Below are 21,533 nucleotides of genomic sequence, written 5' to 3'. Positions count from 1 at the left end.
GCTGCAAATCAGCTGGACAGTTGCACGATGAGTTATAAATAAAACATACAAAACATCCATGCATAAGCGCATCTAGTTAACCAACACATATATGCACATACTCAACAAACCACAGAGATGGCTGTACATTGACATCACAGTGTTACCCACACAAAAAGCAGAAATGGAATCACCCGTTCACTGTGGCACCGTGGGTCCTGCATTATTAATGAGAGCAAACCTGAATGAAAATCCTGCCAGATATTTATGCTTGCATCAGGCTTTGAGCAGATTTACTTTGCACAAGAATTGCACGACAACAGGGGCCATTAATTAAGACTGCAAAGCAAAATCAATTCGGCAACACATCTATAAATATAAAGCTCCGGTGTCCCTGTGTAAACACATAAAGCACTTATTGACTTCAAGGGGATTCTCATTTGCGCTGTAAAACAAGCACGGACAGATTTTCAAGGCTTTATTTGCAATTGGACTTTGTGTTTTGGTTGTAAAGTTGTATTTAATATGGCATAGAAATATCTCTATATCTCAAATACCTCAGATCCTATTTCAGCACAGTTAGAGATAAACAACGTATTTGGCTGAACCAAACTTTCTAATCCAAGCAGACCTATAAAACCAAATTGTTTCAGGACGCTGTCAAAAGTTAAAACATTGTAATATAGTGTGATTACTAGAATCAGGTTAACGTTAAAACCAAAAAATGTGACGTTGATTTGACATTGCGTCTGCAGAGAAACCAAGATATGCAGAGAGCTGGGACTTTGAGGTTTCAGGATCATCCTTCCTGCAGTTTGAGCTGAGTATGGGCTGCAGTAAGTCCACCTCCTTCTCTCATGGTGTGCGACTGGAGTACTCCACAGACTGCGGCCATCACTGGGCCCTCATCACCCCGGAGTGTGTGCCTCCTGCCATTGGCTGCGCTGGCTATACTCAGAGCTCCATCTATACCTCCACCCAGTACAAACACTGGAGAAGGATCACTGTCTATCTGCCCAGTGCCGCCAAGTATGTGTTTTTTTTACTTAATTAACAGTAAATAGTAAAACAAAAATGGGTTTATCGTCGAAGGTGAAGGTGCAGACGCTTTTCTTTACGAAATTCTTCTGAATGCTTTAGTTCCCCCAGAACTCGTTTCCGTTGGATCCAAACCCATTTCACCCCAGGAGCAGAAGGATGGGCTTTAGATAACTTGTTACTCGCCCCTGGCTGCCCCTGGATGTGCTCTGGACATGGTCTCTGTGACAATGGACGCTGCATGTAAGTAAAACATGTTTTTATGCACAGCTTTAGTCATTTTAACAGTTATATTCTGCCTAGATGTTACCTAACCTTGCCCCATGTTCACACAGTTGTGACAAGGGTTATGGAGGTGCCCACTGTGTGCCTATGGCCCCCCTGCCATCTGTACTGAGAGAGGACTTTAATGAGAACCTGCAGCAGGAGACGTGGCCCGAGGTGTACGGAGCAGAGAGGGGAACCCTGAGTGGAGAGCCTCTCAAATCTGGCACTGCCCTTATCTTCAAAGGGGTATGGGTCCTAAACAGCATGTAGAAGAAACATACAGAGAAATAATAATGTTGTTAAATGACCTTGACATTTTATCTGATAAACAATCCAATCCTTTCTGTCTGTTTGCAGGATGGTCTGCGAATGATAGTGTCACGAGATCTAGACTGCGCCAACACTCTCTACATCCAGTTCTCCTTTAAATTCATCACTAAAGGTAACATGTATGACTTGTTTCTTCTTTGTTAAACTGTATTTTTGATATTTATGATATTGTTTCTTCTCAGGATGTTGTCATAACAGTTGTGTGCTTTTTCTAGGTGTCCCAGAGCGCTCCCATTCAATACTCCTGCAGTACTCTGTGAACGGAGGAATCAGCTGGCTGATGCTCGACGAGTTTTACTTCCCAGCTACAACTGACACTCTGTTCCTCCACCTGCCGCTGCCAGCCAGCGCTCAGACCAACGCCACACGCTTCAGACTCTGGCAGCCTTACAACAGCGGTGAGTGGACGCAATCTGCATTAGCTTTTTTTTATCATCCTAGAAACAGTGTGCAACAATCTCCCCAATTGTATCCCCTTCAGGTAAGAAGGAGGAGGTTTGGGTCATAGATGATCTCATCATTGACGGCAGCTCGTTACACAACCCTCCGGTGGTGATCGACAGCTTTGAGGACGGCCCCAATGAATCCAACTGGCTGTTCTTCCCCGGGGGAAACACTGGCCTCTACTGCCCCTACCAGAAGACTGGAATGTAAGAAAAACAGTTCTGAACGATGACAATGACGGTGTCTTGAAAATGTCTCTATTGTTGTATCATCTATTAAGTCAAAGGTGATAAAACTTGCAAAACGATGTTGATACTTTTGATCAATCTTTGTGTTTGTGTGAAGGGAGGAGGATGAGTCAGCCATGGTGTTTGTCTCCAGCGAGCTTGGAGAGCACTCCATCACCACCAGGGACATTGACGTGAACGAGAACACTATCATCCAGTTTGAGGTAAACAAGCCCAGCCTTGATGTCTTCTTCTCCAAAGCATCAATAATAACACTTACTCATTCAAAACATAAATCATGGCTTGCCATCTTCACTGATGTGGTGTATGTTTATGACTCCCCAGATTAATGTGGGCTGCACAGCTGACAGCTCCTCCTCTAACCCGGTGCGTCTGGAGTTCTCACGGGACTTTGGTTCCACCTGGCACCTTTTGGTGCCCCTGTGTGCCGGAGGGTCCCAGCCCTCCTCACTGTGCTCCACAGAGCTCCACCCTGCCAGCCTCTATTTCCCTGGAACAACACAGGGCTGGAGGAGGGAGGTCATTCACTTTGGCAAGCTTCGCCTCTGCGGGTAAGGACACATGAACACATCCTGTACAGATGCATAAATGTACACAAGGGAAAACATTCTCCAATTGTATAAAATGCTTTCAAGACAATATTTGTTCATATTATCAGTTTATGCTTTTCTCTTTCTAATCCCTGCATTTTGTCCTCTCTTCAGGTCTGTGAGGTTCCGTTGGTATCAGGGTTTCTTTTCAACTGGTTCTTCTCCTCCAACATGGGCGTTAGACAACATCTACATTGGCCCTCAGTGTCAGGACATGTGTAATGGTCACGGGGCTTGTGTGGGTGGCAGCCACTGTGTGTGTGACTCCGGCTTCTCTGGACCAGACTGCTCTGTGCCTGACACCCCCCACCCTGACTTCCTTAAGGAAGACTTTGAAGGTACACCAACTTAAAGACACAAAATAAATCATTTAATAATTCATCAAATTGGTCCTATTTGTACTACAGTTATCTTGATGTGTTAATACGGCATATGGAGGATTTACTATTTTGTGCTTAATGTTTTGTTGCTTTCTATGTGTGTGTTTGTGTGTGTCCTTGTGTCTTTAGGTGGCGCTATAGATGCTGAGCGTTTCAGACTACTGAGCGGCGGTAAGCCATCCAGGAAGTGCGGTATCATGTCGAGCGGAAACCATCTCTTCTTCAGTGAAGACGGCCTGCGCATGTTGGTCACCAATGACATGGATCTGTCCAATGCCAGGTATAGCTCACACTAACAAAACAACATACCACACAAATAAACCATACAACAATGTTTCGTCGTAGTTTAAACTCCAGTCTATCGTGTTAATATCATGTGTTAATGGCTGTACCCTGCAGGTTTGTTCAGTTCTTCCTGCGTCTTGGCTGTGGTAAGGCAGCTCCTGACCCTCGCTCTCAGCCAGTCCTGCTGCAGTTCTCTGTGGACGGGGGTCTTACTTGGGGCCTCCTGCAGGAATTCCTCTTCAGTAACAACAGCAATCAAGCTCGCCTGGTTGCCCTGGAGATCCCGCTGCGCGCCCGCACATCGTCCACTCGCCTCCGCTGGTGGCAGCCTTCTGAAAATGGACACTTTTTCAGCCCATGGGTCATTGACCAGGTACAGTAAGTGAGGATCCATCCAGTCATCCATCCTTCCATCAATCAATAAGTCATTTCCAGTGAAGCATCTAATCATCTTTGATGTTATCCATCTAAAAACCTTCATTTTCTTCGTCCCCCTTACAAATTGACCATACAACTTGTATCTTTTGTCCCAAAGGTGGTAGTAGGGGGCAGTGCCAGTGGCTGGGGACCTTTGGAGGATGATTTCTCCTCGATCGACGGGCGCTCATGGCTGCTCCACCCTGGAGGAACCCGGATGCCTGTCTGTGGCTCTGATGGGCCTGCTTTCGCATTCATAGAGAAGTCCAACACTCGCTATGCTGTAACCACTGACATCAGTTTGGGTCAAGACGCCTTCATCCAGTTTGACTTTTCCGCTTCCTGCTCTGTCACCAACTCCTGCTACTGTAAGCAATAAGAAACAGAACAATAATTATTTGTTTAAGTCAATTCTGAATAAGGCTGCAACTGAAGTATACATTCATTATTGATTCATCTGCAAAGCATCTTCACAACTTATTAAATGTGTAATGAACATGTTAAAAAGGCCTGATATCCTATTTTTCATTTTTAGGCTGTCTTTATGATTGAATTTTTTTATGCAGTTTCCTGAATATACATGAAATTGACAATTGTGTTTCTCTTCTTACTCCGCAGCCGTAGAGTTGGAGTACTCTCTGGATCTGGGTCTGACCTGGCAGCCTCTGGTCCGAGACTGTCTGCCTACGAGCCCCGACTGCACCTCCTACACCCTGCAAAGGCTGCTGGTCTCTGACACTTACAACAAGTGGGGCCGTGTTACCCTGCCTATCCCATCGTATGCCAGGTCAGCACTGCCCCGAACATGACTTGCATGCTTATGTCACAAGCATAAAGTGCCATGTCAGCAATTTAAATATTTGATACTGAACATTATTTATTTAAACTTAATCTGTGAGATGTATCCAACACTTGTATCTATGCCTTTAGGTCTCCAGCCACGAGGTTCCGGTGGTTCCAGCAGGCTCCCTTTGACAAGCAGCAGACCTGGGCGATGGATAATCTCTATATTGGAGATGGCTGCCCTGATATGTGCTCTGGACACGGACGCTGCCAACAGAGCTCCTGTGTGTAAGTAATGGCAACCTCACGCATGTATATATCTACTTCTCATTATGAGCTACAAGGGGTTCGAGTGAAATACACCTTTGTAATTCAAGTACATTATTTTCTTAATCTCTGCATTACTTTGTGGCCATGTTGCTTATTTGAAGGTGGGATATTTTTTGACCTAATGATTTGGTCACATAAAGTTACTGAATCAACGATCTAGATTTGTAAATAAATCTCATCATAACTTGATCGTGAGTTTTGATTTCTATTATAATATTTGTATCTGACTCCCCTCTCTTCCCCAGGTGTGACACAGAGTGGGGGGGAGAGTACTGCGATGAGCCCGTGGGTGCTCTGCCCTCACAGCTGAAGGACAGCTTCAGTCGAGCTCCCTCTCTCACCCACTGGCATGTTCTCACCGGAGGGAAACTCAGCACTGTGTGTGGAGCCGTGGCCTCTGGAGCTGCTCTGCACTTCAGTGGGGTAAATACACTTTTTTTTTATCAAAACATTTTCCATTATGAACTATTCCACAACCAGGGATTCGGTGGAAGAGAAATATGCAATGAATATGGAATAAAGTATTCAATAGCATTTACATAAATACCATACATAATATCTACGCAACAACCCACCTTTGAATCCATAGTATTTAGAGATTGAAAGAACCAAAACTTCAAAATCACAGACATTTGAGGATTGAATGGGACAAACAAATAATCCAGCGAGAGTTCAAAAGGACAGATATGTGAATGACCGTACTTTGAGTATATATTAAATAAAAGACCACAAAGTAAGTAGCTTTCTGCCCTTATGTCAGCTTAAGTTTTCCCAAGGCACTTAGAGTTGTAAATGGATAACTATTGACAGGCTGGTTTTAATGTGGATGGACACACTGCCAGAGAAACCTCTTAGGAGCAGCCTTGTAAAAGTCTTGCATGAAGCTTTATCAAGATAAATTACTGCCCTGTTTAACTCTTAAAGTTAAAATGTACCTCTGTCACTTTTATTATTCTGGTTAACACTAAGTAATGGATAATGAGAGCTAGCAGGGGCGGACTGGCCATTGGGACGAATCCCGCTGGACCGGTACTTAAGTGGGCCGGTCGGACGATGTGGGCCGGTCGGATAAATCACTAGCACCCCTCCCCGTCGTCAATTTACTAGCGGTAATAACTTGCGGTACCGAAGTGGGCCGGTCGAGAGTCCCTTGCTGATTTGTAGTCCCAGTCCGCCCCCTGCGAGCTAGTTTAGTGCACTCAACTCGAGCAGCAATGATACATATACGCGTGGCCTTACCCCCTTATTTAACCAACCAAATACAATCTCGTTAATGCTGCTGCTGCCACTCGTCTGCCCAACCACCGCCCCAGCATCCACCTGCAGGCTTCAAGGGACAGTTATTTATTCATCACTCCTCTATGTTCTATGTAACACATATTTACAGGGAGCGATGAGGCCGAAGCCTAGACGGCAAACTCAAACTATATGCTGCTGTTAAACGTTTTCTGACTGAACTGTTGTTTGTGATGAAAAGAATCTTTTGTGTTTGTTTTTAGAAGGATGGTACAGATTGACCTTGACTCATACACTACATTTCTCTTTGTGTCTGTGCACAGAGTTGCAGCCGTCAGCTGGTGACAGTGGACCTGAACCTGACCAACGCTGAGTTCGTCCAGTTTTACTTCATGTACGGCTGCATGATCGCACCAAGCAACCGTAACCAGGGAGTGCTTCTGGAGTACAGTCTGAATGGAGGAATCAACTGGCACCTGCTGACAGAGATCTTCTATGATCTGTACACCAAGCCTGGGTAAGATTGTTTTTTACCAATGACTCATGGGTATTTCCTCCTGCATGCAACAGAGTTATCATTATTAGTCCTAATTAAAAAAAAAAGGACAATGCATAAAAAACATTAGTCTCAAAGAGAAAAGTGTGATTTGTGATGTGAAAGATCATTGTCATCTGCATATCCTGTGCAGGTAAACACACATATATCCACGGCTACTAAATAACGGGAAAGGGCGCATTGTTTTTGATTTTGGACTTATGTGACTTTCTTCATGTTTTTGTTGTTGTTCAGGTTTGTGAATGTGCTGCTGCCCCCTGCTGCCCGTCAGGAAGGGGTGCGTGTGCGCTGGTGGCAGCCTCAGCATGAGGGAGCGGACCACAGTGACTGGGCTCTGGATAACGTCCTGATCGCAGGCTCAGACCCACGAGCGCAGATCTCTGATACTTTTGGAGGCGTGGCACTGCCCAACCATGAGAGAGCTGCTGCTGACGAGACCTCAGGGAGGACGGACCAGCCGGGGGAGCAGGAGGAGACTCCTATAGGTATTACTGAATCCATGCCTCAATGAAAGAATGTAAACTTATGTCATATTGTTTTTATTATTTAAAGTGTTGTAACTTTTGAATCGTTTCTTTGTTCTCAGTGAGCGATCACTGGTTGTTCTCAGAGGATTGCTCAGTGCAGCGTTTCTGCAGCTCTCCAGATGGAGTGATGGTGTGTGGCAATGCTGATGGGAGAGAAGTGTATGCTGTCACGCATGATATTATTCCTGACAAGGGCTGGGTCATGCAGTTCAAGGTAACTTTATTTCACTTATGTGAGTTGCATGATTAGTGTATCAAATGTATCCTAAAGTGAAATATTGCTGTGATGTTTTTTTTGTTAATATCTGGGTTTTCATTTAGATTGCAGTTGGCTGTAGTGTGCAAGAGCGTCATGCAGACCGGCAGATTCATGTCCAGTACTCAGTGGACTTTGGAGTGACCTGGAAGTACTTGGTGCCCCAATGCCTTCCTGCGGACCCCCGCTGTGGAGGTCAGGTGTCCCAGCCGTCAGTCTTCTTCCCTGCTGAAGGCTGGAAGAGGGCGGTCTATCTGCTGCCTGACAGCCTGGCTGACACGTGAGTCATGCTACCTAATACCTTCACATGCTTCTGACAAAACATACAGTACTGCTTCATATTTAATTGTACCATCAACGCGTACTTTACCTTAATCATTGATGGATTTCATTATTGTCATTTTAATTATTAAAATCTTTGTCTCATAAATGATGAAACAACCTTTGACTAACCTTAATCTTGTCTTTATTCCAGAGCGGTGCGGTTCCGGTTTTTCCAGCAGCACTCAGACATTAAGTGGGGTGTGGAGAACTTTTACATCGGGCCAGCGTGTGGCGTCCACTGTGGAGGACATGGAGATTGTCTGGATCAGCGCTGCCTCTGTGACCCAGGATTCACCGGACCAAACTGCTACGCCAGCACTGCTCTGAAGGTAGCAGCGTTCCCATGGAGATTGTTAAAAGGCACTCGATTTATGAGTGTAACAATGAGGCCTTCACTTGTGGTACATCTTAGCCTCGAATTCCTTTTTCAAAAGCTAAAAAGGGCTAAGACATGGGAAGAAGAATGTAGATTTTTTCTGAATAAAGTCATTGGTAACATAATTTCTTTTCAATTAACTTACCAAATTTCACATAGTTTTAGATAGTAAAGACATTTTATATATGTTTTTAAAAGTCTAAATGTCATACCTCAAAGGTGGGGTAGGTAATTTTAGAGAAACCGGCTCGAGATACACTTTTTGGTAAGGTACGTTTATTTATATAGCACATTTTCAGACACAGAGGCAATTCAAAGTGCTTTACATCAACATTAACACATAAGGAGAAAACAAAAGAAAGGAACGTATTAGATAAACATAGTGGAATAACAGATTCATAGAAAACATGCATAAAAGAGATACAGAATAGTTTAAAACCAACAAATGAAGAGTCTATTAACACCAAATTAAGTTTAAAAACAACAAATTAAGACCTTCTCTGGTTGTCACACAGTTAAAAGAAAAAAAATGAATACTCTAATTATAAAACTAAAAGAGTAGTAGACTTTAGCTGTCTGAGATGTTCACTGATTCAGATACCTGTGTCATTGTTCTTTCTTAGGCCTCCCTGAAGGAGCGTTTTGACTGGGAGGGGTCTGCGGGCCCTCAGTGGCAGGTCCTGGAGGGCGGCAGACCCTGCACAGACTGCGGGGTGTTGGTGGAGGGGACAGCGCTGTACTTTGGAGGAGCTGATGCCAGACAGGCTGTCACTGCAGACCTGGACCTCCGCGGAGCAAAGTTAGTACTCAACCACAGCAAGACATTTTCTGATACATTGAGTGCTTCTCTAAGTGCATTTGGAACTGTGTTGTTGTGGATAGGTTTGTGGAGTACTGGGCCAGGATTGGAAGTGAAGATAACATGACCATGTGCCACCGTCCAACATGTCGTAAAGAGGGCGTGCTGCTGGACTACTCCACTGATGGAGGTGCACGAACAACTTCCATTCATTTTTTCTTTTTAATCGTAATCTGTTTATAATTTCATCCATTTTGAAACTGTACATATCTGGTCCTCAGGTGTGTCCTGGACACTGCTGCATGAGATGGACTATCTGAAGTACGTGTCGGTGAGGAGAGATTACATCGTCCTCCCGGAGCGATCTCTGACCAATGCTACTCGCCTTCGCTGGTGGCAACCATTTACCATTTCCTCTGGCCTTGCCACCCCCAGCCTGGAGAGAGCACAGTGGGCCATCGACAACATCTTAGTGGGGGGGTCAGACATCAACCCTCCCACCCTGCTTGACACCTTTGATGATGGTGAGTCTGTTTGTGTTGATTCAATCAGTGATGCAAAGATCACCAGTCATAACAAGTTCATTTCATCTTCTCTTCCTTCGTCTTTGCCTTCCACCAGAGGGCGTTTCACATGAGGAGAGCTGGAGTTTTTACCCTAACGCTGTGCGCACTGCTGGCTTCTGTGGAAACCCCTCCTTCCACCTGTACTGGCCAAACAAGAACCAAGACAAGACACACAACATCCTGGCCACTAGAGAGCTAATAGTGCAGCCTGGATATGTTCTACAGTTTAAGGTAGAGTGCTACAAGAGAGCCACACACCTGCTATATTAAAAGCTGCCTCCTGTCTTGTCCATGGAGGCTTTGACCCTTTATTGTACATCTGTCTTGTTGTTGCAGATTGTTGTCGGATGTGAGGCAGACACCTGTGAGGACCATCATTCTGTCCTGCTGCAGTACAGGAAGGACGCAAGGTAAGCAAGGCAGGACGAGAATGTTATACAGGAAAACACTTTCAAACTGTGAAATGTGCTATACCTTTCATGTCAGGTTTTTTTTTTATGTCATGGAGTATTTTTCCTTTGCGAATAGTTGACACCAAAACTTTTAAATGTTTTTCCATTTATTGTGAAAATAGATGGAGAAGAAGGAGAAGGTGGTGTCATGACAAAATCAATGTTAGATCTCAAGTCAATAGCACGAGTCATTAGCCTGAATCTGCACCAGCTACTGAACATTTCAACTGACAGTTTTCAGTGCTCCCGCTCTCACTTCTGTGACGGTGTTCCATTTGTTTAATTCATAGAAATAGATATCAAATGTATTTTAACATGGACGGTTCTCATCTCTCACTTTCTCTCTCCAGATCTGACTCGTGGCAGCTGGTTCAGTCAGAGTGCCTCCCGTCCTCAGTCAACAACGTGGGCTGCTCTCCCTTCCAGTTCCACGAGTCCACCATCTACAGTCCAGTCAACAGCTCCACGTGGACCAGGGTCACGGTCCAGCTGCCAGACCACGTCTCCTCAGGGTGGGAGCACACAAATATTGGATTTCCGTTCTTAGCAATAGAACAAAACAGTTGAATAACCATGCAGCAATCTTTATTGTGGCTTTTTCTGACTTGTGGTGTATTTTTAGGGCTACCCAGTTCCGCTGGATTCAGAAGGAGGGGACAGGAGAGCGGCAGAGCTGGGGAGTGGACCATGTTTACATCGGGGAGGCCTGCCCGGGGCTCTGCAGCGGCCACGGCTACTGTACAAGTGGAGCAGTCTGCATCTGTGATGAGGGATACCATGGTGGGCTGCAAACAGAAACATTACATCTACACAGCTAGATACACAACATAATTTTCCTATAAGTACTGTTTAGGTGTTTTTCTTGTGATTGAGATTTTGAAGGCCATCTCTTGAACAGTGTTCCAACATGGCATTAGTAAACTGTCATATTTCATCAAATGTCATCACCTTGTCTCTGCTTCCTTTTGCCTCAACAGGCGACGACTGCTCCCTCTCCAGCAACGAATTACCCAGCTCCATCAAGGATAACTTTGAGTCCGGCAGTGTTTCTACGGAGAACTGGCAGTTGATCCAGGGCGGGGGGGTGGGCAGCGGCTGTGGGCAGCTCTCACCTCATGCCCACGGAGACTCGCTCTACTTCAATGGCTGTAAGATGAGGCAGGCGGTGAGCAAACCACTGGACCTCACTAGAGCCAGGTACAGGTACTACCAACAGATACTGTACAGAACCCCACACCAGGATCTGTATTATCAACCTTTAATGTTTCCTTTTCTCCAACCCTCTCTCTTTCTGTTTCCCCGCAGTAAGATCATGTTTGTGCTGCAGATCGGCAGCGTGGCACAGACAGACAGCTGTAACATCGCTCTGGATCAGGCGGACACAGTGGACCGGGCTGTGCTGCTGCAGTACAGCGTCAACAATGGAGTCAGCTGGCACGTCATCGCCCAGCACCAGCCCAAAGACTTCATAAAGGCCCAGAGAGTCTCCTACAATATTCCACTGTGAGTGACACGCAGAGACACTCAGTTTAAACACCACGAATGAGGGTTGTTACTAATGGCTTCATAATTATCTTTTCTAATCCTTCATGCATGCTGTAAAAGTTATTAATTTATGTTGTTAGGGTTATCATCATCAAATAACATTTATTTATTTACAAATGTACAATTCGAAGCCCAGATATCTTACAGCTGTTTTCCAGAATGTTAAAGTGGACCTATCATGCTATATTTGAATAATATAGTGTAGGACCATACCTATATAAGGCATATTTATACTATTTATTTTTCAAAATACCAAACAGATCATGCATTTTAGCCATTCCTCATTTTGCTCAATTTAACACTGTCTTTGCATGGGCTGATTCTGTGAGAACAGCACCACCTACAGGCCTGGCATATGTACTACAGCATCTCCAGCGCTTTCGAACGGCAATGTCCGTGGCTGTCTCCTCCTGATTGGTGGAATTGGTCCAATAGCCGTAGCGCCACTTCTGTGACGTCATAGAAGTGTTCAAATCTGGATCAGTCTGTATCAGATCCTTTGCAGCCCCTTTTTAAGAGATTTGGGTATGGAGGAAAATAGAGAGGGTTGTGTTTTCTGACACTTGGTGAGTTCCCTGGAACACCGGGGACACACATTCATGTATACAAGACGTACAAAAGTGCATTTTGCATGATAGGTCACCTTTAACACTTTGGCAAAGTGTTCTCGATCAAAAAAACGAAATATAAAGCAAACGTCATAGGGCCAGAGTTTAAACATTTGTCACAGCCTTAACGTTGTTTTTTATAATGGTTTCTAAGTGAGGTATAAAGCATTTTTCAAATGATTTATTAATTATTGATAAAGTCAAAAGTAACTGTTTAAATAATTATGGTTTACTTCATTAGGCTGGTTTGAAACAAATATAATACCTGATACTTGTTGACCCCCACTGACTTCACAATGTTTCCCATGGTGTCTGCAGAGAGGCTAGAGTTAAGGGGGTGATGCTGCGATGGTGGCAGCCACGTCAGGACGGCGCAGGACATGACCAGTGGGCGCTGGACCATGTGGAAGTAGTTCTGTGAGTACCCAATTCCCAGCCGGCCCCCGGCAGCCCAGACTGGCCCCCACCAGAAACACAGGGTTACACTACATGCATACACATAGATATACTGAAAGCACATCGACATTCATGCTGCTCACCGACTACAGCCAACCTCTGAGCAGTTTAAAACACTCGACACAGCTTCTGGTGTCAGGCAAGCAGAGTAGGAAACGCCTGCAGTGTGCTTTGCTGAGAGTTGTGTTTGTGGATGGCTGTTCTATGTACAACAGATCAACTCCTGCTGACTGATCATCATATTTTCAGTGTCTTGTAGAACCCATGCATCTCCAAAATAGGTACAAAAATGTAGGATTTCATAACCCGAAATGTCTAAAAGGTTTTAAAACTAAGATATGTCGTATATATAGTTATATGAAACATTTGAATTATTTAAAACATTCTTTAACATTTTTAAATTCATTCCCACATTTACAAACGTACAGTATTGGATGAGAAGCACCCATTCACACATCCATTCACAGTATTCACTGTATTCACACATGTACCTGCCTTCCCCCTAGAGGCCATATGTCCAAAAAATAAAGGCTGAACCAAATCACTTTGTCTCACTTTGAATTCAGCATTGTCAGACAGGCTCATTGTCTGACTGGTCTGTTGTGGTGTTCTTTTCCACAGTAAGTTTGTATACAAAAGAGATTCTGCATTTCATTCTACAGGGAACAGAAAAATAATCTAAGATTTGATTTGATGAACCTTTACGACACTCTGCCTGCACTGATTGATTGTTTTTCTCTTTCTTTCTTTCCATTTTTACATCTTTATCGCATTTCAGTCTGTAACCAGAATCACCAGTAAACATTCTCACTTTTTGATAACAGTTGAACTTTCAAAACAAAGTGGTAAAACCGGCGTTTCTGCAGGGCACTGAATTTATCATGAACATGGTCTATACTCAGCTAACATATTCCTAACAGTACAAAGTCATAAAGCATTTCAAATGCATTTTCTGCATGTTGCTGTGGGCAATGTTCCCTCTGATTGTTCATTCACATGTGTACCCAGTGCATTTCAAATACTGCATACAACAACAACAACAACAACAACAACAACAACAACAACAACAACAACAACAACAACAACCTAAGACACTCTTAAAGGTGGGGTAGGTAAGTTTCAGAAACCGACTCGAGTGCACTAAAATGTGAAAGGACACAGCCAAAAAGAATCCGCCCCTTCCTTCAGACTTCCTTACAGAGCACCTCCTCCGCGAGAGCAGGCTGCAGTAACGTTACATATCAGGCAAAGCTAAACACATCTAGGTTAGCAATACTACACAGCCAAAGCAACTCCGATATTGACTCTGGTTTGACTTCTCCTAGTTTCCACTTTCTTTTTGTTCTTAATTTGCTCCGTTACATTTTTTCCTTTGCGACCAGTAGACGATGTTGAACCTAACTCTGCCATGGTGAAAATGGCCGCCTGTTGCTGGCGAGTCATTGAAGTACAGTACTGCTGCAATGCACGCCCAATGACGGCACGCCCAATGAGGGCACGAGATACATTTGTGCGTGCACGAGATGGAAGGCTGACAGACAGGGCGGCAATCCAATCCGTTTAGCCGGGGTAAACGGATTGGTTGTAGTCTTTACAGTATTACGGGTTCCACAGATGACATTTTTTAATGGATTTTTTGTCAAAGCACTTCAGATATTCATTGCTATCGGGATGTTAAGAGCATTCCATGGAATATAACAAAGTGTATCTCGAGCCGGTTTCTCAAACTTACCTACCCACCTTTAATGTTTCATGTACAGCTGATACAAAGTCACACACACACACACATTGATGCTTCTCCTGAGCTGCCCCTGGTCTCCATGGTCGCGACCTGTCCCACCTCCTTCCTCGCACTCGCACGGTTTCAACAGTGTCTGCTGAAAAGAGTGACTGTGATCCTCACACTTTGCTCTGTTGTTTATTTCTCTCTGTTTACCACTCCTCCACTCCTTCACATATTTCCCTCTCAATCCTACTCCTGCTCAATCTTCTCCTTTGCTCCACACGCTTCTCCTCCCTGCTGCTTAATGTACTGACGTGTTTGATGGTCCTGCTCCCTCCTCTGCTTGTGCTGCACCGTACCCTACCTTACTTCCTACTCCTCCTCCTACGATTTCTCCTTTCCTTTCTCAAAACTCACTCTTTCCCCTTTCCTCTTTTCATCTCCCCACTCTGGAATACAACGGATGGATTGCTGCTGTATATCTTGCTCTCTATCTTCTCTTCTACCTGTGATTATGTCTCGCTTTCACTTTGTTTTTGTCCTGCTGTCTCCTCACTCTGCCATCTACTCTTCTGCTTTGCATTCTTTGATATTCTATTTTCTTCACTCTCTCTGTCTTTCCCACCCACTCCCTCTTCTTCTCTCTTGAACCTCTGACTATCTTTATGCCTCTTCTCTCTCCTCCCTTCTCCCTGCTTTCGGGCCCCTGCCTCCCCAGGCTGGGGCTCCTACCCCCCCAGACCTTTCTCCGAGACAGCAGTCCCCTCCTCCTGCTTCTCCCCTCTCGCACTCTAACCTCTGCTCTCTTCTATATTCTGCTCCCTCTGGCATGGCTGTAGTGTGAGGTAAGTTATCCGCCACTTCCTGATTGCAGCCCCCTCCCTCACCCCCCTCCCAACCCGATTCTTCTCCCTGGTACACTGTGCACACTCGCACACTTTCACTGAAACACCCAGCCCTCCTCCTCATCATCACCAGCCATCTTCATGCCCTCACTTTAACTCAAAGAGAAGGAAGGTCAACTAGCAGGCCGGCCAGGTGGATGCTCACCATCAAAATGACACACAGATTAAAAGAGATACAATAATCACTAGGGAGGGATGTAACGATATATCGAATATCGCGATATTGCGGTAAATAAATGTCTCAATACCGTCGTGAGACTTACAAAATCTACCGCGACTTTTTTTTAATCATTTTCTTTTCTTTTTTTTTATAATTATTATTTTTTAAACCTTTATTTAACCAGATTTAACATTAACATTGAGATCATCGATCTCTTTTTCAAGGGAGACCTGTCCAACATGGCAGCAAGTAGGTTACAACATGAACATAAAACAACAGAGAACACAAAAGGACATCGTATTTACAGGGCTACATGTAAATACCTAGAGACATTGACAAGTACTAACAGTATATTTATATCTCGTCCTGTCAATAAGCCTCACCTTCTTGGCAAAAACGGTATTGTTTTTGAATTGGTGGAGAAACAATGCACAGTTTTACCCACTGCTGTCCCCCATGGCCAAAGCATATCTCTCTGTCTCAGCAACATCAGTACCAAGCAAGAGAGTTTTTTCCACAGCAGGGGATATTGTAAACGCCCAAACATCCCAGCTTCTACCTGGAAATGTGGACATGCTCATATTGCTAAAAGATAACCTTGATGATGCTGAATGAGTGAGTGTAAAAACTAAAGTGAAACTTGATTTATTCTATTGCAGGGTCTGATTATTATATTGTTGACACTTTAAAATAATGCTGTACAAATCAGATTTATTATTTAATAAAGAAAAAATATTCAAGTACAAAAAAAAAAATTATCATTTTTTTCTTTATTTTTCAATATCGCGATAAATATCGTACCGTGGACTTTTCATCGCGATATTATCTTACCGTGAGTTTTTGGTATCGTTACATCCCTAATAATCACAAAAAGTGATGGCGTTGTTTTTATTTTATAATTTTAAAATGACATTCCATCCTGTTACAAATGTTACAAAATCCCTCAAGGCATTTTTTATGCATTATTGTAGAAATGTCAACAGTACTGTGTGTGTGTGTGTATATGTGTGATGTAATCCATCACTATACCTATATCTGTTTGTGTTGTTGCAAACTGTTTTAGTGTTTTTGACCCAGCTGCAGATGTATGAGCCAAAACACACGACTCAATTACTTTCTCCAAAATAGTGCTGTTGTTGTTGTAGGTCATCACACTCCAGCCCAAGCAGTCCTTTTGTTGCCATGCAGGGCATCATTCTTCATTCATATCAAGTCGAAGCCCATATAGCGGGAGAGTTTCATCTTACTAACCTCCATCCAGCCCCTTGCATTTCTCCATGGATCGACATATATCCTTTTTCTTCACTCATGGCTGTCTGTCTGTCTGTCTGTCTGTCTGTCTGTGGAGAACAACAACATGACTGAGGCAGGAGCTCCCTCCCAGTGCACACACACACTCTCTCAAGAACAAGCATCCTTCCTATTCACCTCCACAGCATCAACCATCTTACACACACACATCACCCAGTATCCTCCCCGACCCCTCCTGACCCCCCCCCCCCCCCCCCCCGCTTCGCAGAGGCCCCTGCCTGCCCTGGCTGCTCTCCTGGCTCACTGGCACCGCCCTGCTGGATGGAAGAGGCAATGAACAGGCTAAGCAAGAGCGATCTCCCGCAGCTTCTCTCTGTGTCTCTTAGTTTACAAACCACCCCTCCTCTGCTCACAACCCTGCACTTTTCTGGCCTTGCTTTACTTAATTGTTCTTTTCTCCCAGTGACGGCTGTTACCTCTGACCTCAAACACTCAGTGTCAGAGTTCCTCCTTAGCCTCTGTGGTAGTATGTTCGTAGACTCTGTGTCCCATGTCTTGTCCTGTGATATTTGGTATTAGATACATGTAGTTCTACCACCATGTTCGCCATCTAGCCGCGTCTCATATGTGCAAAACATTAACAAATCCAGTTGTGTAGAGTAGTGCCACCCATTCTCCGAGAACCATACAGGTGTTGAGTGTTTGAGGTTATGGCTACAATTATAAAGAAATGCCAGCATGGAGCGAATAAGTACGAAAGCTGCATCAACCATTCGTGTGTTGTGCGCATGGATGAGAGTGTGTGCATGGGAATGTTTGGATTTAAATTGCCCTTTACGCGGTCACTAATGTTCGCACCCCTCCTCTTCCCCCTCCCTCTTTCACTGTTTGTGTATCCCTGCAGCACCCGTAAACAAAACTACATGATGAACTTTGCCAGACAGACCGGCGCGCGTCACTACTACAGCCGCAAGAGGCGGGCACTGCACCAGCGTGCCTGAACCCACCGAGACGGGACTCGCCCTCTGACCTGCCAATCACACATTGACCGCCCACGCCCATCCTTTTGCTCCTGACGACATCTCGTCCTGCCGAGTCCCACCTACCGGTGGATTCCAGTCAGCCTTTGACTTCCCTCACCCATCTCTCCCTACCTTCTGCCACAAACACAGGCCATTCAATCAGCTTACGCCAGCCAATCAAGGCCTTCCCAACCACACAGGTCGGCGGGAATGAAACTCGGAAGAAAGGAGTGAAGCGGCCATTTTGTTTACTTGTTTTCTTGGACAGTCGGGGTTTCTAGTTGTTTTTTAATTGTTGCTGTGGTTCCTTTGATTCCTGATCCCACCTCGATTACCCTCCCTCTGGCTTACCTCCCCGTCACTCCCCGATCCCTCTCCTCCTCCCCGCTTTCCTACCACACTGTGAAATTGAGAGATAATATATCACTGCTGAACTGACCATCCGATTGGAGAGTTGCCTCCCAGTTCCACTGAGCTGTCCAACCAGTACGCCAGGAGAAAGACCACAACTATGATACTGACCATTAAAAAGGAATGATGCTGATGAAGAAGCTCAAAAAAGAAAAAAAAAAGTGTACTGTGTTCTTGCTGTTCTGTGTGTCTGTGGGTTCTTTTTGTGATGAGTTGACTGTGGTGTTCTGTTCATTTGTTTGTTCGTTTTCTACTAATTCATATGCTTTTAAGGGCGGGAGGGGGGTGCTGGGTTCAGTTTCCTTTTCCTCATTTATCTGAAACGGACGTGGGCAGGGTGGGGAAAAAGCCCGGCCTCCACTGGAAGAAGGAACTAAAAGAACGATTTGCACGACGGGAAAAAGGAGAAAATAAGAAAAAGTAAAGACTGAACATTGATTTTTATTTGTTTTTTTTAAATCATTTTTTATATATGTTGATTCCGGAAAATACAGATATTTATGGTAAATGGTTCTTCACGTAACCTATTTAAGATGCACTGTGCGTGAAATCTGTATGTTATTTTCTAGTGTTAAGTTATTAGGCAGTCGATTCACGCTCTCAGACTGCATCATCTCCCCTCTTCTTTCTCTCCCCCTCTTCTCATGTGCTGTTTCCCCCCTCCCCTCTCTCTTTCTCTCTCTATCTCTCTGCTGATTTCTGGTACCTGGAGGTGAGGCTCTATTAGTGTTGTTTTTTGAAGTCTGTGTAATATGGACCCTCTGCCCTCAGTGTAACTCCAGTATAGCAATCTCCTGTATATATATGTATATCCACTATGGGGAGACCCAGCAGCCTTATAAAAGGGAAATAAAGAACTGTCCAAACCTCAGCTGTACACGTTGTTTGAGCTGTTGTCTTTGAGTACTAGAAGATAAACCTGCCATTTCTTCATACTTGTCTTATTGTCAACTAATCTCAATGAGTGAGTCAGTCACATAATACCTTCCAACTCCTTCTACTGTGGCCCATTCCCATCCTACCATAGATCTACATCATGTCACTGCATTAGTTGGCGACTATTTTCTGCTGCAAATTTAGTAAGTATTGTTCAGCAGCGGGATGGTGTAAGTGGGATCATCTCGAAATGAGCAACAGTTCCCATGTTCATAATAATGAAAGAACATCAGTAGAAAAGAATGTCTTATAGTATTGCTTTTAATAGTTTTGGAAAACAATGCAATGCTATAGAACAGAGAGATATATTTTTTTTTTTTTCCCAGTGTGCATCAGAATATGGAAACACTTTGTTGACAATAGGACAATCAAAAATATATCGCCATCCCATGTCTGGTGTATGTTGTGTGAAAGAATAGAGTTTGAAAAGTTTACAAAAAAAAATATATATATATATAATTTCATATTCAAATATTTATTTAAAGGACGTTAAAACATTATGAAAACAGTTTTTGGTCACCATGATATTCAAAATAAAATGTTAAAATCTCTGGCATCGCTATGGTGCACACCTCAGTGTCTTCTGGGCGTTCACCATACACAGCCTCTGCATTACTCCATGCTGAGGCTGCAGAAATGCCTCTGGGCACTGAACCCCCCCCCCCCCCCCCCTTAAAATGACCCATCATACAGCACAGGAGGTGTCTTCACAAGATGCCGGCCATCACAGCTACAGTCAATAGTGTAAGTGTGATGACGAGGGGTTTAGCGAAGACCCCTGGGCAGGAGTTACAGTACGGTGAATCGCAGCAGCCGTAGCTCATGGTGTACAAGGTTCCTCTGATGCGGATCTTGTGCACCCGGCTGCAGCCCTTCTTTGCCATGCAGCCCCTGAAAGACAGGGCGCTGTAGTTTCCATAGCGACCTTCTGCCTTAAAGCATATCTCATCAGGACGGCACTCTGACACGATGAGATTAAATTTCTCCCCCTTCTCCAGGATGGGGCTGTAGTAGCAGCGCATGTTTGCACAGAGCAGCGAGGGCAGGAGCAGGTAGATCCACAGAGCAGCAGCCTGCAGGAGCTGGGACATGTTCCACCTGCAACGGTAAAGAGAGGCATTGAGTACTTCACTGACCTCATGACCTTGTATTCTGTATAGATTAAATAAATCATAAAACAAGACATCTGCAGTTTGCACTTCCATAAAGTTACACATTTGTGAGAGGTTTATAATGCAGTATGCATCAAGTTCCAAATGCACTGAATCCTACATTTCACAAAATGCAATGTATTTAGTATTTTTTCCTTGTACATTACTTTTTCATAGGCCACTTGCCTAGTTGGCACACTTTCTGTTAAATGTGTGGTTTCAGAGCCAAGACCAATCTGTATAAATTATTATGTCACACTTGACAACATTTCTTCAGAGGCTGAACAGACACGAGACAATTGTTTTTGTACTACACTTGCCTCTGTAAAACTCCACTAGACTAATACGTAAACTTGTACATAAGTTAAGTTTTAATCACTTGTTATCCTTCCATTTCTTGTCTCAAGCCAAGTTCAGAATAAACCAGTTGAAAAGTTCATTCAAGCCTTTTTTCTTATACACAGGTGTCGGTAATCTCTACTCAGCAGAATCTACTGATTGCCAGTTTTAAAGTGCTAAAGGCAGAAAGTGATGTCAGACGTTTTTTCAGTGTGCAAATTCAAATATAAAAAGCATTATGAAGACTTACATTTGTTAAGATTTTAATTCCAGTCGAAACCTCTCAGAGCTCCTCCTGATGAACTCTTGTCTCACCACTGAGATCTGCATGCAGAGGCCACACCTCCCTGCACACCTGCTGGTAAAATCAACTCGAAGGAACTAAACCAAGTGGGAAGTTTAATCATGGTGATTTTGCTGAACTCATAAGTTACCACATCAATAGTGTTTATAAAATACCAGGAGGATAGCTGTCCACCCTTTTCTCTCTGGATCAAAAATGTACATGAAACACTGACAATGAAGCATTCAACAGTAATTTAGCTAAAATACTGATAATCACATACATCTGTTGAAATGCTAGTGACTATTTGAAGGCTCAGGTAAGTGCCTATGGCTAACAGGCCGCTCCCCAGCCTTATACAAACACTTCTATGATGCATTGGTAGGCAACGTATTTGAAGATGTGTAACTTGCACATGAATCCCAACGCTTCTCTCTAAGAACACTAGTGATGTTAGGGTAATGTAGTTTGTCGGCTAGCATCCCCAATAACCTCTTCAGGTTGGTGTTAGAGTTTGGATGGCCGTTACATTTGTCTCTGCAGCAGCAGGTGTGGCTGAC

At 44.1% G+C, this 21,533-nt stretch overlaps 2 protein-coding genes across 6 annotated transcripts in view; one reads left to right on the top strand and one right to left on the bottom strand.

Annotated features, from left to right (window-relative positions):
• Positions 1–19,135, top strand: part of reln (reelin) — a 93,609-nt gene extending 74,474 nt beyond the window's left edge. Inside the window, exons 34-65 of one of the 5 annotated variants that reach the window (XM_079684053.1) lie at positions 735–1,008; positions 1,120–1,260; positions 1,353–1,530; positions 1,642–1,726; positions 1,830–2,012; positions 2,096–2,264; positions 2,404–2,509; positions 2,631–2,857; positions 3,011–3,234; positions 3,406–3,556; positions 3,676–3,934; positions 4,097–4,346; positions 4,597–4,765; positions 4,909–5,049; positions 5,337–5,514; positions 6,651–6,844; positions 7,118–7,368; positions 7,470–7,624; positions 7,732–7,946; positions 8,142–8,319; positions 8,990–9,165; positions 9,249–9,355; positions 9,447–9,689; positions 9,787–9,962; positions 10,068–10,141; positions 10,534–10,695; positions 10,806–10,963; positions 11,161–11,386; positions 11,489–11,686; positions 12,655–12,753; positions 15,355–15,360; positions 17,736–19,135. In XM_079684053.1, the coding sequence (XP_079540179.1) occupies positions 735–1,008; positions 1,120–1,260; positions 1,353–1,530; positions 1,642–1,726; positions 1,830–2,012; positions 2,096–2,264; positions 2,404–2,509; positions 2,631–2,857; positions 3,011–3,234; positions 3,406–3,556; positions 3,676–3,934; positions 4,097–4,346; positions 4,597–4,765; positions 4,909–5,049; positions 5,337–5,514; positions 6,651–6,844; positions 7,118–7,368; positions 7,470–7,624; positions 7,732–7,946; positions 8,142–8,319; positions 8,990–9,165; positions 9,249–9,355; positions 9,447–9,689; positions 9,787–9,962; positions 10,068–10,141; positions 10,534–10,695; positions 10,806–10,963; positions 11,161–11,386; positions 11,489–11,686; positions 12,655–12,753; positions 15,355–15,360; positions 17,736–17,832 (5,450 nt within the window). In that variant the 3' untranslated portion in view covers positions 17,833–19,135. Of the gene's footprint in view, positions 1–734; positions 1,009–1,119; positions 1,261–1,352; positions 1,531–1,641; positions 1,727–1,829; positions 2,013–2,095; positions 2,265–2,403; positions 2,510–2,630; positions 2,858–3,010; positions 3,235–3,405; positions 3,557–3,675; positions 3,935–4,096; positions 4,347–4,596; positions 4,766–4,908; positions 5,050–5,336; positions 5,515–6,650; positions 6,845–7,117; positions 7,369–7,469; positions 7,625–7,731; positions 7,947–8,141; positions 8,320–8,989; positions 9,166–9,248; positions 9,356–9,446; positions 9,690–9,786; positions 9,963–10,067; positions 10,142–10,533; positions 10,696–10,805; positions 10,964–11,160; positions 11,387–11,488; positions 11,687–12,654; positions 12,754–15,233; positions 15,361–17,735 lie in introns of those variants that run through there. The other 4 variants (XM_079684055.1, XM_079684054.1, XM_079684052.1 and 1 more) reach the window with 4 other exon arrangements.
• Positions 19,136–19,868: 733 nt separating this feature from the next.
• Positions 19,869–21,343, bottom strand: bncr (bouncer). Its single transcript, XM_079684117.1, has 2 exons — positions 20,941–21,343; positions 19,869–20,298 (listed from the first exon to the last, which is right to left on the bottom strand). Coding segments are annotated over exons 1-2 (393 nt in total). The 5' UTR covers positions 20,943–21,343; the 3' UTR covers positions 19,869–19,907.
• Positions 21,344–21,533: the final 190 nt, after the last annotated feature.

Source organism: Notothenia rossii (genome assembly GCF_949606895.1).
Source record: "Notothenia rossii genome assembly, chromosome: 5".
NCBI lineage: Eukaryota > Metazoa > Chordata > Actinopteri > Perciformes > Nototheniidae > Notothenia > Notothenia rossii.
The sequence above is the reverse complement of the archived record's forward strand: the minus strand, read 5'-3'. Positions and strand labels throughout refer to the sequence as shown.